The 14,193-nt window shown below is 45.3% G+C and overlaps 1 protein-coding gene across 2 annotated transcripts in view; it reads left to right on the top strand.

Annotated features, from left to right (window-relative positions):
* ADAMTS18 (ADAM metallopeptidase with thrombospondin type 1 motif 18) overlaps positions 1-14,193 on the top strand; it is a 92,605-nt gene that overhangs the window by 24,343 nt on the left and 54,069 nt on the right. The window contains exons 1-5 of one of the 2 annotated variants that reach the window (XM_056862470.1): positions 2,511-2,756; positions 6,136-6,335; positions 7,312-7,395; positions 8,664-8,823; positions 10,611-10,716. In XM_056862470.1, coding sequence (XP_056718448.1) covers positions 2,654-2,756; positions 6,136-6,335; positions 7,312-7,395; positions 8,664-8,823; positions 10,611-10,716 — 653 coding nt within the window. In that variant the 5' untranslated portion in view covers positions 2,511-2,653. Of the gene's footprint in view, positions 1-2,510; positions 2,757-6,135; positions 6,336-7,311; positions 7,396-8,663; positions 8,824-10,610; positions 10,717-14,193 lie in introns of those variants that run through there. The other variant, XM_056862471.1, reaches the window with a different exon arrangement.

Raw genomic sequence — 14,193 nt, forward strand, 5'->3', positions numbered from 1 at the left:
AGATGTCTCTATTGAGCTTTCGGTGATATATGCATTTATAATCAATTAGAAGAAAGGGTAATTAATCTGGTAAAAATCCTTTAATCAGTTCTCAGCCCTAATCCGAAGGAAGCTCCTCATATATATCTGGAATTCTTCAGCTCCCCATGCGATGGGGCATCATGAACTTGTGTTTGGGACGACAATGTGGCAGGTTCTGCATCACAGGCAGGTCCTTAAAAAGGAAATGCGGACCATTCTGTTCCATGTGGTTCAAATCATATATGAAATGAATCCTGTAGGAATAATTTCAGATGTTGGAAACCTTTAAAATGGCAAAATAGAAACCAGATTGACTGTGTTTCGTTTTCTTTTTCTATTTTTCCAATAGGAGTGAAATCAGGTTGCAGATGCCCAGTTACTGGTGTAGAATAACAGATGATTATAAGGTTTTTCTCTCCTTTCCTTTTTTTGACTTGGAACTGCACATGAATTGTGTCACTTCTAAGTATCTGCTGACATAAATCATAAGGATTAAACTATCACTTTGACCCCAGCAGGGAGATTCTTTTTTTTTTTTTTGGTCTGTTCTCCAATGTGATTGGCCAGTTTGAAGGTTGGCTATTCATTGAACAAGGGCAAGCAAGTGAATGAAGGTATTTCCAAAGATCAGCAGTTTTCAAGTCCTTGTTCATTCACCGACAGCAAGACTTTGGACTGATAGGACAGGGGTGGACTTTGTTAATTCCTTTTGAAAAGAGAAGAAATGTATATTCATAGTTCATATGAAGAGGAAGTAGATGGTCCATTCTTTCAAGTTCACCTTGTGCAGTTGGACTACACAATAATACTACTCATGGCATACTAGATTGCTGTGATCCCGTCATACTATTGAGTCCTACGAGGCTTCTCCCATGAGGCCTCTGGGCCTCTCACTGTAGCCATTCAGGTTGCAGCTGTTGCTGTGGTGACTGCAATGCCTCCGCTCAGCTGGGAGGACAATCCTGCTGTATGTCTTATTAATTGGCGGTCGCTTTCAAACTTGTTAGCCCGGATTCTCTGCTTCAAAGAGCCATTGTGTGTAACTAGTAAGTGCAACAACCACCGTTCATTTGGAAGGGGCTACTAAGTGAGGGGACTGAGGACAACGTGGTGTGTGGTAGGCAAGCCAGTCTAGACAACCCCTTGTGGTGCTTCTGGTGTTCTTGGTTCCATCATTTCAATTTTATGTCGCTTTGAATTAGCTTGGCATTTGTCTGTAAAGGCAGTGTGGTGTAGTGGAGGAGTGGGGAATCAAACCTGGCTCTCCAGGTTAGAGTCCACCACTTTTAACCACTACACCAAGCTGTCAGGGTTGATGCTTGGAGGGAAGACCTGCAGAGGAAGCCCATGGAAAACCACCTCTTCTTCTCACTTGCTTTGAAAGCCCCTTGCTGGTGTTGCCATAAGTCCGTTGCAACATGATGACACAGACATACACTGATCAGCCTTGATAGCCCAATAATGTATTTGTGTGCATTATATATACATGTGTTATTTATTGCATTTCTGTTCTGGTCTTGATATTTTAAAGTCCTGAAATCACCAACTTGTTGGTGATTGAGGATTATTTTTATGCTCTGGCAAATGGTTGCAGTATCAAGATCTCAATTTTAATCTCATACTTTTGAGCCTTCTCAACCCGCTCCTCTTCCTCTCCAAGAACGCCAATGCGGAGCCACTGTTTGAAACAAGATGCTGGACTAGATGGACCACTAGGGCCCTTCTGATATTCTTACCTGGTTGAGTTCAGTTGAAGTTCCTGATGAAGCAGAAGTTATGACTGTTGCCAGCTTTGGAAGCAACATGTATGTGTGCCTGTAGGGTTTCCTTTGGTCATTAAAGGCTGGTCATGAAAGTGGTAGAGTTGGATAACTGACCTCTACAAGGGCTGGATTTTAAGTGACATGAAAATCCATGATCAGAATCACTTATGTTTATTTTAAAGGCAAAAACACTTGTAGGGGGGACCCAGGTCAGATCAGGGCATGCTGTTTCCACAGTTTAAATCCTTTCCCCTGGAGTTGCTATTTGTCCCACAGAGTTAATTGGGGGGGGGGGGGACTGTTTGCATTCAGAAAGTGGTGCAGGGAAAGGGTTAATTCATAATTCCTAATCTTACCTCTTTAGCAGCTGCTTTTGCCTTTAAAAGAAATGTGGCTCTAAGGATCTGCCACAAGAACCTACTATTGTCTAATGCAGTGGCTTTCAAACCTACTTTGATTTATTTATTTTAATTGTCTTTGATTGTGGCTTTAGCAGGGGAGATCACATTGCATGGCAGTTGGCTGTTGGGATTGCCCCAGCAAAGTCAAATCCCATGCAAGCCCATGAAACAAATGGGTCCCATCTTTGCCTCATCTCAACTCTTTGGTGGCAGGGTTTCAGAAACCCCAATCTAGCAAACGTATTATAACTTTCTCTCTCTCTCTTTTTATTTTATTTATTTAGTCAGGTTTGATAAGGACACAGGAGAATGACTTCCTTATATCTCCATTACCTCAACACCTAGCGCAGGAACACAACTTCACGGCACCCGCTGGACACCACCCTCACGTCTTGTACAAACGGATGGCTGAAGAGAAAGTTCACCGGTACAAAGTAGATTCAAACCCCCACCACTTTCCCCTTGGCCATGGCAGAAATCACACTGCCCACAAGTATCATGTTCAAGCGAATGATTACCACCACGGAAGGTTTCAAAAGCAGCATTTTTGTGGACGTCGCAAGAAATGTATGTAAGGAAACTTTCTCTCTCTTTTTTTTTGACGTAGTAGCTTTTAGTTTATTAGATGCTTGCTGTTGCCCTGGGTTGCAGTCACTACTGTGATGATGACTGCCAATTGTGCAATTGCCTGGCTGAAAAGGACAATTTTAGTCCATTTCTCTCCGGGCTAGTACCATGGGTGTACTGCTGGTGAGCACATAGGGGATATGATGAGCACATGGAAGTTAGAGCGCTTTCACACATGCTGAATAATGCACTATCGGTCCACTTTTAATGCACTTCAGCGATCGTTTGCCGGTGGATTTTGCCATTTCACACAGTAAAATCCAGCTGCAAAGTGTGTTGAAAGTGGATTGAAAGTGCATTATTCAGCCTGTGTGAAAGCACCCGTGTGTATGTGTGTGTGTAAAGTGCCGTCAAGTCACAGCCGACTTATGGCGACCCCTTTTTTGGGGTTTTCATGGCAAGAGACTAACAGAGGTGGTTTGCCAGTGCCTTCCTCTGCACAGCAACCCTGGTATTCCTTGGTGGTCTCCCACCCAAATACTAACCAGGGCTGACCCTGCTTAGCTTCTGAGATCTGACGACATCAGGCTAGCCTGGGCCATCCAAATCAGGGGAAAGCACCCAGGGTCGCCAGAAGTCAGCTGTGAGTTGACGGCCCTTTCCACCACCATTATTAGGGTTACCAGGTCCCTCTTCACCTCCGGTGAGAGGTTTTGGGGGCGGACCCGAGGAGGGTGGGGTTGGGGAGGGGAGGGAAATAGGTCTTCACTATTTACTTGATCACATTTGACACAGGACTTTGCTCTACTTTTTCATTTTATTTAAAATAGGCTTAATTTAACTCATACTTGGAATGGATCCATTTTTTCAAAAATAATAATAATTGGGGAGGGAGGAATTAGCATTATGCCACATTTAGGACAGAGGCCTCCGTTTCATCCCTTCGTGCTTCACTGTAATGATTTAACTCAACATGTAGCTTTTATCGAATCGGCATTAGTCAGCAATCTTTTGAAAGCCGGTCATCCCAAGGTACATAATTACAGAGTAGCCTTGCCAGGCAGCTCCTATTTAGCAAGTCATGGTTGAGTAACGCTGTTTCTTCTTAATAACTCTTTTCTTAATAGCAGCAAAGACAAGACTAATCTCAAGGCCAAGGCGGCTGAGAAAAGCTCCCTGCATGTGATTGAGCTATGTATTTCATGAGGAACATATGATCTTAGATTCCCAGCTAAACAAATATTTTAGTCTGCACTTTTGAGAGCAAGCTGTTTGCTTTGTGGGGCCAAATGGCTTGCTTGCAAGAGATAGGGTTGCCAGCCTCCAGGTAGTAGCTGGAGATCTCCTGCTTTTAGAAATGATCTCCAGCCGATAGAGATCAGTTCACCTGGAAAAAATGGCAATGGGACTCTATGTAGGGTTGCCAGGTCCCTCTTTGACACTGGCGGGAGGTTTTTGGGGTAGAGCCAGAGGAGGGTGGGGTTTGGGGAGGGGAGGGACTTCAATGGCATAGAGTCCAATTGCCAAAGCGGCCATTTTCTCCAGGTGAACTGATCTCTATCATCTGGAGATCATTTGTAATAGCATGAGATCTCCAGCTGTTAACTGGAGGTTGGCAATCCTAACTCTATGGCATTGAAGGCCTTCCCCTCTCCAAAACCCGCCCTCCTCAGGCTCAGCTCCCCAAACATCCCGTCGGTGGTGAAATGGGACCTGCAACCCTAGCAAATGAGAAGGCCGTTTCACTAGGGTTGCCTGGTCCCTTTGCTCCACCGGCAGGAACTTTGTGGGGGCATGGCTGGGGTTGCACAACGTGCTGGCAACCTGCACAACGCGCCATCACTTCTGAGTTTACCTGGAAGTGACGCAGATGCTCTAGCAATCTGTGCCGAAACGATAGAGTTCCAGCAGAGATGGCTTGAGTATCTGTGTCGCTTCTGGGTAAACCTGGCTGTGATGTTGGCATGTTGCATGGGTTGCATGCGCCAGCTTGCACACCTCCCACTCCGCCTGGCCCTCTTTTGCCTACCGACCAGCTGAGGGTCGGCGAGCAGCCCTAGTGGATTGGTAGGCTTTTGTCCGCCCCCACTGGGCAATTGGCAAGCCTACATTTCACACAGTAAAATCCAGCTGCAAAGTGCATTGAAAGTGGGTTGAAACTACATTATTCAGCATGTGTGAAAGAACCCTAGGTCTGAAAATTCTGATGTCACTTTCTGCCATCTGTTTTGTGTCTAGCAGAAGATGCTAATGGCCTAATATAACAGCTTGGTGGTGGAGGGTTTTTGTTCTTAGGACAAGGTACAAAGGGGAGGAGCTAAATACTCTTCCTCTATGTATCTTGCTCTTTATATCACAGCCCTTGTGGTTTCATCTAGTAAAACAAAAATTCCTGGGGGAAATTATCATAGTGTATGTAATGTGATGATAATTGATTTCCTTATTTGCTGTATTTTAGTCCACCTCCGCTGGCCCTCTTCTGCCCACTGACCAGCTGAGGGATTGGCGGGCTTTTGCCTGCCCCCCACTGAACAGTTGGCAAGCCTAGTCAAGGTAGAGTGCCATCTTTCAGGCCACCCTTACAGAACGCAAACTGAAAGCGTTTAAGTGGCTGTACTTTGGGGGACATTTTCTAGTACTGTGCAGGTGACGAGGACCTAAGGGGAGAAGGTTCTAGAGCCACATTTCTCTGAATTCTGCCCAAAAAATACAAATGGGGTAGCTGTTTCACCTCAGTAGTGCTTTCAAAGCCTGGGAACAGCCCACCAGTAGCTTTCTCAGTAAGTGAAAGTCTGCCCCTGGTGAACAGTTTTTCCTGTGCCTCCCTTCAAAAGCATAATTCATTGCCGCAGCCCTAACATGGTTCTGCTTTGTGCTTAGGGGCATCCTGCTCCTTAGAAAACTGGTGCAACCCAGTCAGAATGAAAACACACAAAAAATCCCGGCCACCCACAGAATAGCTAGTTGAATTGCTCCCTAGATATTGTGGGGATGGGGGGGGGGGAAGAGTGCGTACACGTGTTTCACGAGCAGATAGAAAACGATTAGTCAGAAATTTGAAGGCTTTCCCGCCTAGGCATGTGAAACTCTTTTTTTTTTTTTGCAAGATGAATATTTTATTCTCAGCGACTTATTGTATTAAGTATCTTTGTTTTTTTCCAAAGGAGGATGAATCGGGAGGAATCAGGACTTAATTAATAATGTCTTTAGAAGAACTCTGCATCTGACAGCCCATTTTAATCAGGGTTTGGCATCCGTCACAGCGCCGTAGCGTTTGTTTGGGGCTCGAGTCCCTTGGCTCTTTTAAGACTGAACTGAACTGCTCATTTTAAAAAAAAAAAAGTTCTGAATATTTTCCAAATCTCGGCTCTGTTTCCTTTTAGACACACCTAAGCCACCCACAGAGGACACATTCATCCTCTCTGACGAATACGGGAGCTCGACAAGGTTGAAAAGATCCCCCGATAAAAGCCAGAAAGGCGGAAGCTTGAATGTGGAGACTCTGGTTGTGGCTGACAGGAAAATGTTGGAGAAACACAGTAAGGAGAATGTCACCACGTACATCTTAACAGTGATGAACATGGTAAGAATGGGTGTTGCTTGCAAAATAACATGATTTAGAGCCCTTTCCTGAAGGACAGGCGAAGCTCCTTAGGAGCTGGCATGACCCCACGCTGGCGTAGGTGCCCCCTTATCACAGAATAAGGTGGCACCTATGCCAGCATGGGGACAAACATGCCGGCGTGGTGGGGGCATTCCTGGGGGTGGAGCTACCTTTAGGCAGCTTCCACAGCCCTTTCACCCCAGGAACACCCCCTTGAGTGGTGGTGGGAATGCGCCACCTTTTTCGGTGGTTCAGCCTCACTGCTCGCTATGGGGCCTTCCTCTTCCTTTTTTAAAATTTTACATGTTTATAAAAGGCTTTTTCTGCATCCTGTCCGCTGCGAATCCACCCCCCACTTCAGGAATGGGCTGCAGTAGGAAAGAGTGCTAAATTTATTGACTGACTTCTTGAACCCAGAGCCTTAAGAGTTTGACCCTGTCTCCCCTTTCCCAACCCATTCTACCATCTCATTCTATTGTGTGTGTGGCCTGAGCATCCTTTCCCTCAGGAAGTTGGTGTACGGCATTTTAATTTTCACTTGTATTGGAGTTTTATGATTGCTCTGAGACAGGTCAGTTGAAAAGAGAGGATAAAAATACATACATGCACATCAATGATCTTCTCAGTTGTATAGAGCAGCTCTGAGAGCCAGTGTGGTATAGTGGTTAAGAGCGGCGGACTCTAATCTGAAGAATTAGATCCGGTTCGTTTCCCCACTCCTCCACATGAAGCCAGTCACAGTTCTTTCAGAACTCTGTCAGCCCTTGCAGAGGCAGGCAATGGCAAACCACCTCCGAAGAACTCTTGCCTTGAAAACCCTACGGGGTCACCATAATTTAGCTGTGACTTGATGGTGCTTTCCACCACCACATAGAGCAGCTCTAAAGGGGCTTCCTGCTCCTTTTCTCAGACTGTTCTCTTTCTTACTGTTGTATCCATTTTCTCCTTCACACAGGTCTCTAGCCTTTTTAAGGATGGTACGATCGGAAGTGACATCAACATTGTGGTTGTGAGCCTTCTTCTTTTGGAGCAAGAACCCGTAAGTGATGCGAGCCACCCTTTTGTGTCAGGGAAAATATTTTACATTGGATGTGTTATGCAAGCCTGGCTACACAGAGGAAATTCTTCAGAGGGAATGTACAAATCATGACAAATCTTGCTCACAAATGTTGTGATGTGATAATGTTTAGAGTTGTGCAAAAACTCAGGTTTATTGGGCTTGAATTTTTTCAGGAAACCCAAAATAAGCCAAATTCCCATACCGGCCATACCCATTGCTTTCGATGGCGGGAAAGTTTGTCGGGCTCCTCAATAGAGAAGCATAGTGAAGTTTGCAATAGAGAATCTGACTGCGACCACCTCACTATTTCTTCTCTATGGAGGAGGATGGGGACCAAACCACATAAAACCGGACCCCTGGATCCAATCTTCACCAAACTTGGGGGTTCATGCAAGGAGAGTCTGTCACAGCAATGCTACACATTTGGGGGCTCGACCTCAAAAAATGTCCTCCAGGAGCTTCACAAAGCCTGGGGAAAGCCAAACCCGAAAAAGCTGAGTAAATACCCGTTTTTGGGGGGAATGGCCAATTTGGCTTTGGCTTCCTCCCCAGGTTTTAGCATTTGGTAAACCCGAAATTTACCGAAATAACTTTTTTAAGGTTTATTTTTGGTTCAGGTTTATCAATATGCACAAGCCTAATAATGTTGCTATTGCTACTGCTCTCCCTGGAACTATTGAATGAAGGAGCTCGGTTGACTTGTGGAACTCACTGGTATAGGATGTGGTGAAGGACACTGTCTTAGATGGATACGAAGGGAGTGACAGCCATGCTCAGAATGTGCAGATTGAAAACCGTGGCTTCCTTCATTGAGTCAATCCATCTCATTTTGGGTCTTCCTCTTTTCTTCTGCTTTCAACTTTTCCTAGCATTACTGTCTTTTCCAGTGAGTCTTGTCTTCTCATGATGTGACCAAAGTATGATAGCCTCAGTTCATGCAGAAGAGGCAATTTGAAAAGCAACTTGCCTCTTCTTCGGCAGGAAAACCAGTTTAAGTGGAAGCTTTAAGCATGTCTTTTTGCTGGGATTATGGAGCCACAGAGGACAAAATTTCAGTTTGGAAGCCTTTTAAGCTTTTCTCCCATGTCCACGAGGTGGCCTGTGAAAAACATGCAAGCCAGAGTTGAGTTCATCAATAACACAAAGCCATTACTCTAAGAGTTCAGAGTTTTTTCTTACTTCTTTGCCTTTTGTTTGGATGTTGGTTGCAGATTATTATTTTTTCCTGTCCGTGAATTATCCCTTAGGGTGGATTACTAATCAACCATCATGCGGACCAGTCCCTAAACAGCTTTTGCCAGTGGCAGTCTGCTCTGGTTGGAAAGAATGGGAAGCGTCATGACCATGCCATCTTGCTTACCGGGTTTGATATCTGCTCCTGGAAGAATGAACCGTGTGACACTTTAGGTATGGCATGGAAATATTCTATGGCAAACTGAGGACAGCCATATGATGTAAATAATGGGTTGGATCCAACCCGTTTTTCCTTCTGACCACCCCACAAAAGACTATGATTGGCATGATGGGAGGGACATGTACAGAAGCCACTGAAATGTGTTCAGATTTTAAATTGTCATGTGAAAGATGATTTCCCCCCTCCCTCTGGGCAAATGGCCTCAAGGACAAGAAAGAGATCCTCAACAGATGAATGTTATAGCTAGATGTAATGGTAAGACAGGGAGGGAAGGCGGCGTGGTATAGCCTGATCTTGGTAGATCTCGGAAGCTAAGACGGGTCAGTACTTGAAGCTGCCTTATACTGAATCAGACTCTTGGTCCATCAAAGTCAGTATTGTCTACTCAGACCGGCAGCGGTTCTCCAGAGACCACCAAGGAAGGCTCTGCAAAGGCAGGCAATGGCAAACCACCTCTGCTTCTCACTTGCCTTGAAAGCCCCTTGCTGAGGGTCGTCATAAGTCGGCTGTGACTTGACAGCACCTGACACACACACAATAGTAAGAGGCCCATAAGAGTAGGCCATGATTAGGTAGCAATGAGCAAACCCTCTTGAAAAGTTGCGCTAGATTGCTACCAGTTGAGGAAAAAAAGGAGTTTATAAACTTGCAGTTTATTTTTTTTTCTTAAGTATTGCCCGAGGAATACTTGAAAGGAATGGGTGAGAAGTTGGCTTTTGCTTTGGTTATGCTATGAAGTATGGTGGGCATCCATCATAGGCTACCAGCCATGGTGACTGAAGGGAAGGTTTATATAGAGGGTTGCCAACTTCCAGGTACTAGCTGGATATTTCCTGCTATTACAAATGATCTCTAGCCGATAGAGATCAGTTCACCTGGAGAAATTGGCCACTTTGGCAATTGGACTCTATGGCATTGAAGTCCTTCCTCCCACTGGTGGTGAAGAGGTACCTGGAAACCCTATTCATATACAGAGGCAGCAGACTTCTGAATACCAGTGCTGGGGAGGCAGGAGTGGGGGAGGGCCTCAGCCTCTATGCCCTGTTTGTTTGGCTCTCCAGGGCTATCATTTGGCCCCCATGGGATACAGGATGCTGGAGTAGATGGACCACGGGTCTGATCCAGCAGGTTCTTCTTATTTTCTTATGTTCTTATGTCTGTGTCCTATAGCACACTTATCATCACAGTTAATCTAGTATCCAAGGCAGCTCAGCAGGGAGGCAAAAAGGTTAGTTGATCTCACACGTTCACAGTTTTCTACACATGATCTAATTAGCAGGATTTTGGACCCCGCAATGTAGGACCAAAAAGGAGATGTCTTCCTGGGGGGGGGGGGGAATTTATTTTGGAAGGCTTCTGGTGCTTGGGGAATCTTCAGCCCGGTACTCTTGGTTTAGATTTTGAAACTACCTCTGGCCCGCAGCATTCTTGTTCTCGCTGGCTGACCTCCTGAAAAGAGCTGGAGCCCCCTTTTGAAAATCACTTTCCCAGCTGACTGGCCTGGTGTTGAGTCAGCAAAGAACATGAGCTTGTGTTACTTTTGTAAGCTGCTGCAGACAGAATGCATTCTCTCCCCCCCCCCTTGGATCGGGCCCAACATTGCCGTGTGTGAGAGAGTTTGCCTTGTAGATTCCTTCGATGTGCCAAAACTGAATGAGCGCTGAATCTTCCCCAGGCACCCGGCTAAAATATGTGACGAATCTCTGTGAAGTTGTGCAGCAGGACGAAATATCATCCCTTTCTTCCGCCACTTTTCCTGTTCTCAATCCCTCCCTGGCAGGTTTTGCTCCCATCAGTGGAATGTGCAGCAAATACCGCAGTTGTACCATCAATGAAGACACTGGGCTCGGCTTGGCGTTTACTATTGCTCACGAATCCGGACACAAGTAAGCGATTCCTCGTGAGTTCTTTCTCCCTACAAGATAACCTGAAACGAACAGTGATGCCCAAACTTGGAGTTTTGAGTGGTGCTTTTTCTTCAGTGCCCCTTCTGGCATCGTCTCAGGAACACGAGAGGAGCTTATGCATGTCTCCTTTTATGTGTCCCTGCAGGGCTGCTTCCACATGGGGATGATCAGGCCCTCTGTCACTGAGCTACAGCCCCTCTCAAAAGAACTGAGGTGGCACCATGCAGATATTTTTTGGGATGGCAAAAGATAGGGGAGATTTAGGAGTGAAGGTCACCCACAGAGATGATCAATTGCTGTTGGATTTCAATTAGGTCTTTTTGAAAATAATACCATTCCCATCCTGAGCTTCTGAGTCAGGGTGGGCAATGTATTTGAATAAATGCATATGTGTGGTGCCATCAAGTTGCCAAGGCATTGGCAGCAGGCTAACCGTGGCTTTTAGCATGAAGGCAGGATTTAAATCCAGGGTTGCTTTTGTCTGGGAATCTTTATGAAAATACATCCCGCACAGAAGCTCCCCTTTGTTGGCTGACAGTCCCATTCAGCTCGTCCCCTTTTGTCAATGGCCACGCTGCTGTCATTCCTTTTGCCTGTGACACGAATCCCTGATTCTGCATGACTGCTCGGCATGATTCAGTCCTCTTTGTGTAAATACTGTGTGGGGCATCGGCTGTGACCTCACGTCTGCACGAGTGGTCCCTTTGCAGGTTGCTGTTCATCTGAAAGGAAACGAGGAATTAGGGATTAATCCTGATCCCGGCAGTAACCCTGTGAGACATTTTAGTGAGAGATCGGCCTTTTATGCATGGCTGTTTCCCTCGTGGTCACCCTTCCGAAGACTTCAGGCCTTTGTTTAGATTATGCATACCGTTTCTGATGGTCAGAGGCCGTCTTGTTCTCCTCCTGCGTTTCCCTGCATTTTGCCCACGTTTTCATCTCAAATTTGAAAACGCGGGCAAAACACAGGGAAATGCAGGGGAAGAGTGAGGTGACCTCTGACGATTGGAAATGGCATGCATAATCTAAACGAAGACCAAAAGTCGGCAGAGGGGTGACAGCGAGGGAAACAGCCATGCATAAGAGACCAATAATAACCAAAACTGGGGCAGTTCAGAACAGAGTTGTCTCCACAGTTTATGTCAGTCTCCAGCAGTTCCAAGTAAAAGAATGAGGTAGTGAATGATAAGAACATAAGAAAGGCCCTGCTGGATCAGACCAAGGCCCATCAAGTCCAGCAGTCTGTTCACACAGTGGCCAACCAGGTGCCTCTAGGAAGCCACAAACAAGACGACTGCAGCAGCAACATCCTGCCTGTGTTCCACCGCACCCAAAATAATAGGCACGCTCCTCTGATACTAGAGAGAATAGGTATGCAGCATGACTAGTATCCATTCTAACTAATAGCCATGAATACCCCTCTCCTCCATGAATATGTCCACTCCCCTCTTAAAGCCCTCTAAGCTGGCAGCCATCACCACATCCTGGGGCAGGGAGTTCCACAATTTAACTATGTGTTGTGTGAAAAAATACTTCCTTTTATCTGTTTTGAATCTCTCACCCTCCAGCTTTAGCAGATGACCCCGTGTTCTAGTATTATGGGAGAGGGAGACAAACTTCTCCCTGTCCACTATCTCCAAACCATGCATAATTTTATAGACCTCTATCATGTCTCCTCTCAGACGCCTTCTTTCCAAGCTAAACAGCCCTAAGCGTCCTAACCGCTCCCCATAGGACAGTTGCTCTACTCCCCTGATCATTTTGGTTGCTCTTTTCTGCACCTTCTCAAGCTCTGTAATATCCCGTTTTAGGTGTGGTGACCAGAACTGTACACACTATTCCAAGTGTGGTCTCACCATAGATTTGTACAAGGTGCACAATGATGTGAAAGACCTCCTCCTGAGACCCTGGAGAGCTGCTGCCAGTCATAGTAGACAATGCTGACCTTGATAGACCAGTGGTCTGATTTGATATAAGGCTTCATGAGTTCATGTGGGGGCCTGTCCTAGACAATGAACTCACTTCCGTTTTCCAGTTACCTCTGGATGTCCCCTCTCAAATCTGATCCCTTTTTGGGAGCGTTGGTTGCTGCCTTTGGAAAGAAAAAAACTCGGCGTCGGGTTTTTGGTGAAGGCATGAAACTTCCCAAGGAAAATCATTACATCTGGCTAACTGGGTCACCCTAGCCTTGGCGTGTGTCAAGAAAATCCACTTTGTGCAGAATGCAGATGTCTGTTCCTAAAATACAACTGTTAGAAGTTAAATCTGGTGGACAGATTAAAACTTCACCAAAAGACAGCCCAAATCAAAGTCATGAAGTCCACCCCAAAAACATGGTTGTGTGACTTTCAAGAAGTTTTGGTGAGGGGGGATTTGATTCTTGAAAGCTTATACCCCCAAAAGTCTTGTTGGTCTCCAAGATGTCACTGGACTTGAATCTATGAAATTTTGGGTCATTTACAGTAAGTGTTATCTTCTAGCAAGTTCTCTTGCACAAGTCCTAGTGGGGGAAAAGTGGCAGCTGTGTAGGAACATGGCACTGAGACACTCTCCTGCAAGAACTTCATTGACATAAACAGGAGCCCACAAAAGAATAGCCGTTAACCATGCCAAAGGGGATTGGTCCTCAAAAGGTCCTGGTGGTTTGTGCCCAATGGTGATAAATGAGTAGAGTTTTGTCATGAACATGCTAGCTGCAGTACAATCAGAATTACACTCTTCTGTGCCCAATTGACCTCAAAGTACTTAGAAGGATGTGACTCTGCTTAGGTTTGCACTGTTGGTGTCTCAACTCCCTCTTCTCCTTCTATTTGCTTTTCAATAATGCATACTTATGTTTGCTGTTCTTTCTTCAGGGTTCCCCTCTTGTTTTTTCAGCCTTTTTTTTTGCAGCTTGGCATATACATTTCAATATCCAGACAGGAAGGATTTATGAAAGGCCTTCCGAAAAAAATGTATTTTGGAAAGGCTGCAGTTTTTTTTTTCATTTGGCAATGACTGATAGAAATTGTCGTTTGTCTAAGCTTGTGCCTCTTCAGCTGTATAATAGGGGAAATTGGCAGCAGTGACCTAAAGATCCTGGAGGCAGATGGTCCTTAGAAGTGATGCCTAATGATCCTATTAGCAGTTGGATAATAATTATAGATAAGAGGGAGCGTTTGAATGTTTGAAACAATTATATGCTTTTTTTTGGCAGATAAATCAGTCTAGGTTTAATAAAACTTCCTTTCCTATGAGTTGATGGATGCCATCGATGTGCTCTAATTTCATTTTGAGAACCAGAAGTTTTAAAGTGGAGAAATCTGGTCTCGAGTGAGATGTGGCAGTAGGGATGCCAACCTTCAGGTGGTTAAACCTGAAATCAAGAACGGCAAGGATACCTAATGTCTCTATATTATATCAAATCAAAGAATCTTGACAAAAGTTATAGTACAAACACAAAAATAACCATATGAG

This window comes from Euleptes europaea, chromosome 17 (genome assembly GCF_029931775.1).
Source record: "Euleptes europaea isolate rEulEur1 chromosome 17, rEulEur1.hap1, whole genome shotgun sequence".
Lineage (NCBI taxonomy): Eukaryota > Metazoa > Chordata > Lepidosauria > Squamata > Sphaerodactylidae > Euleptes > Euleptes europaea.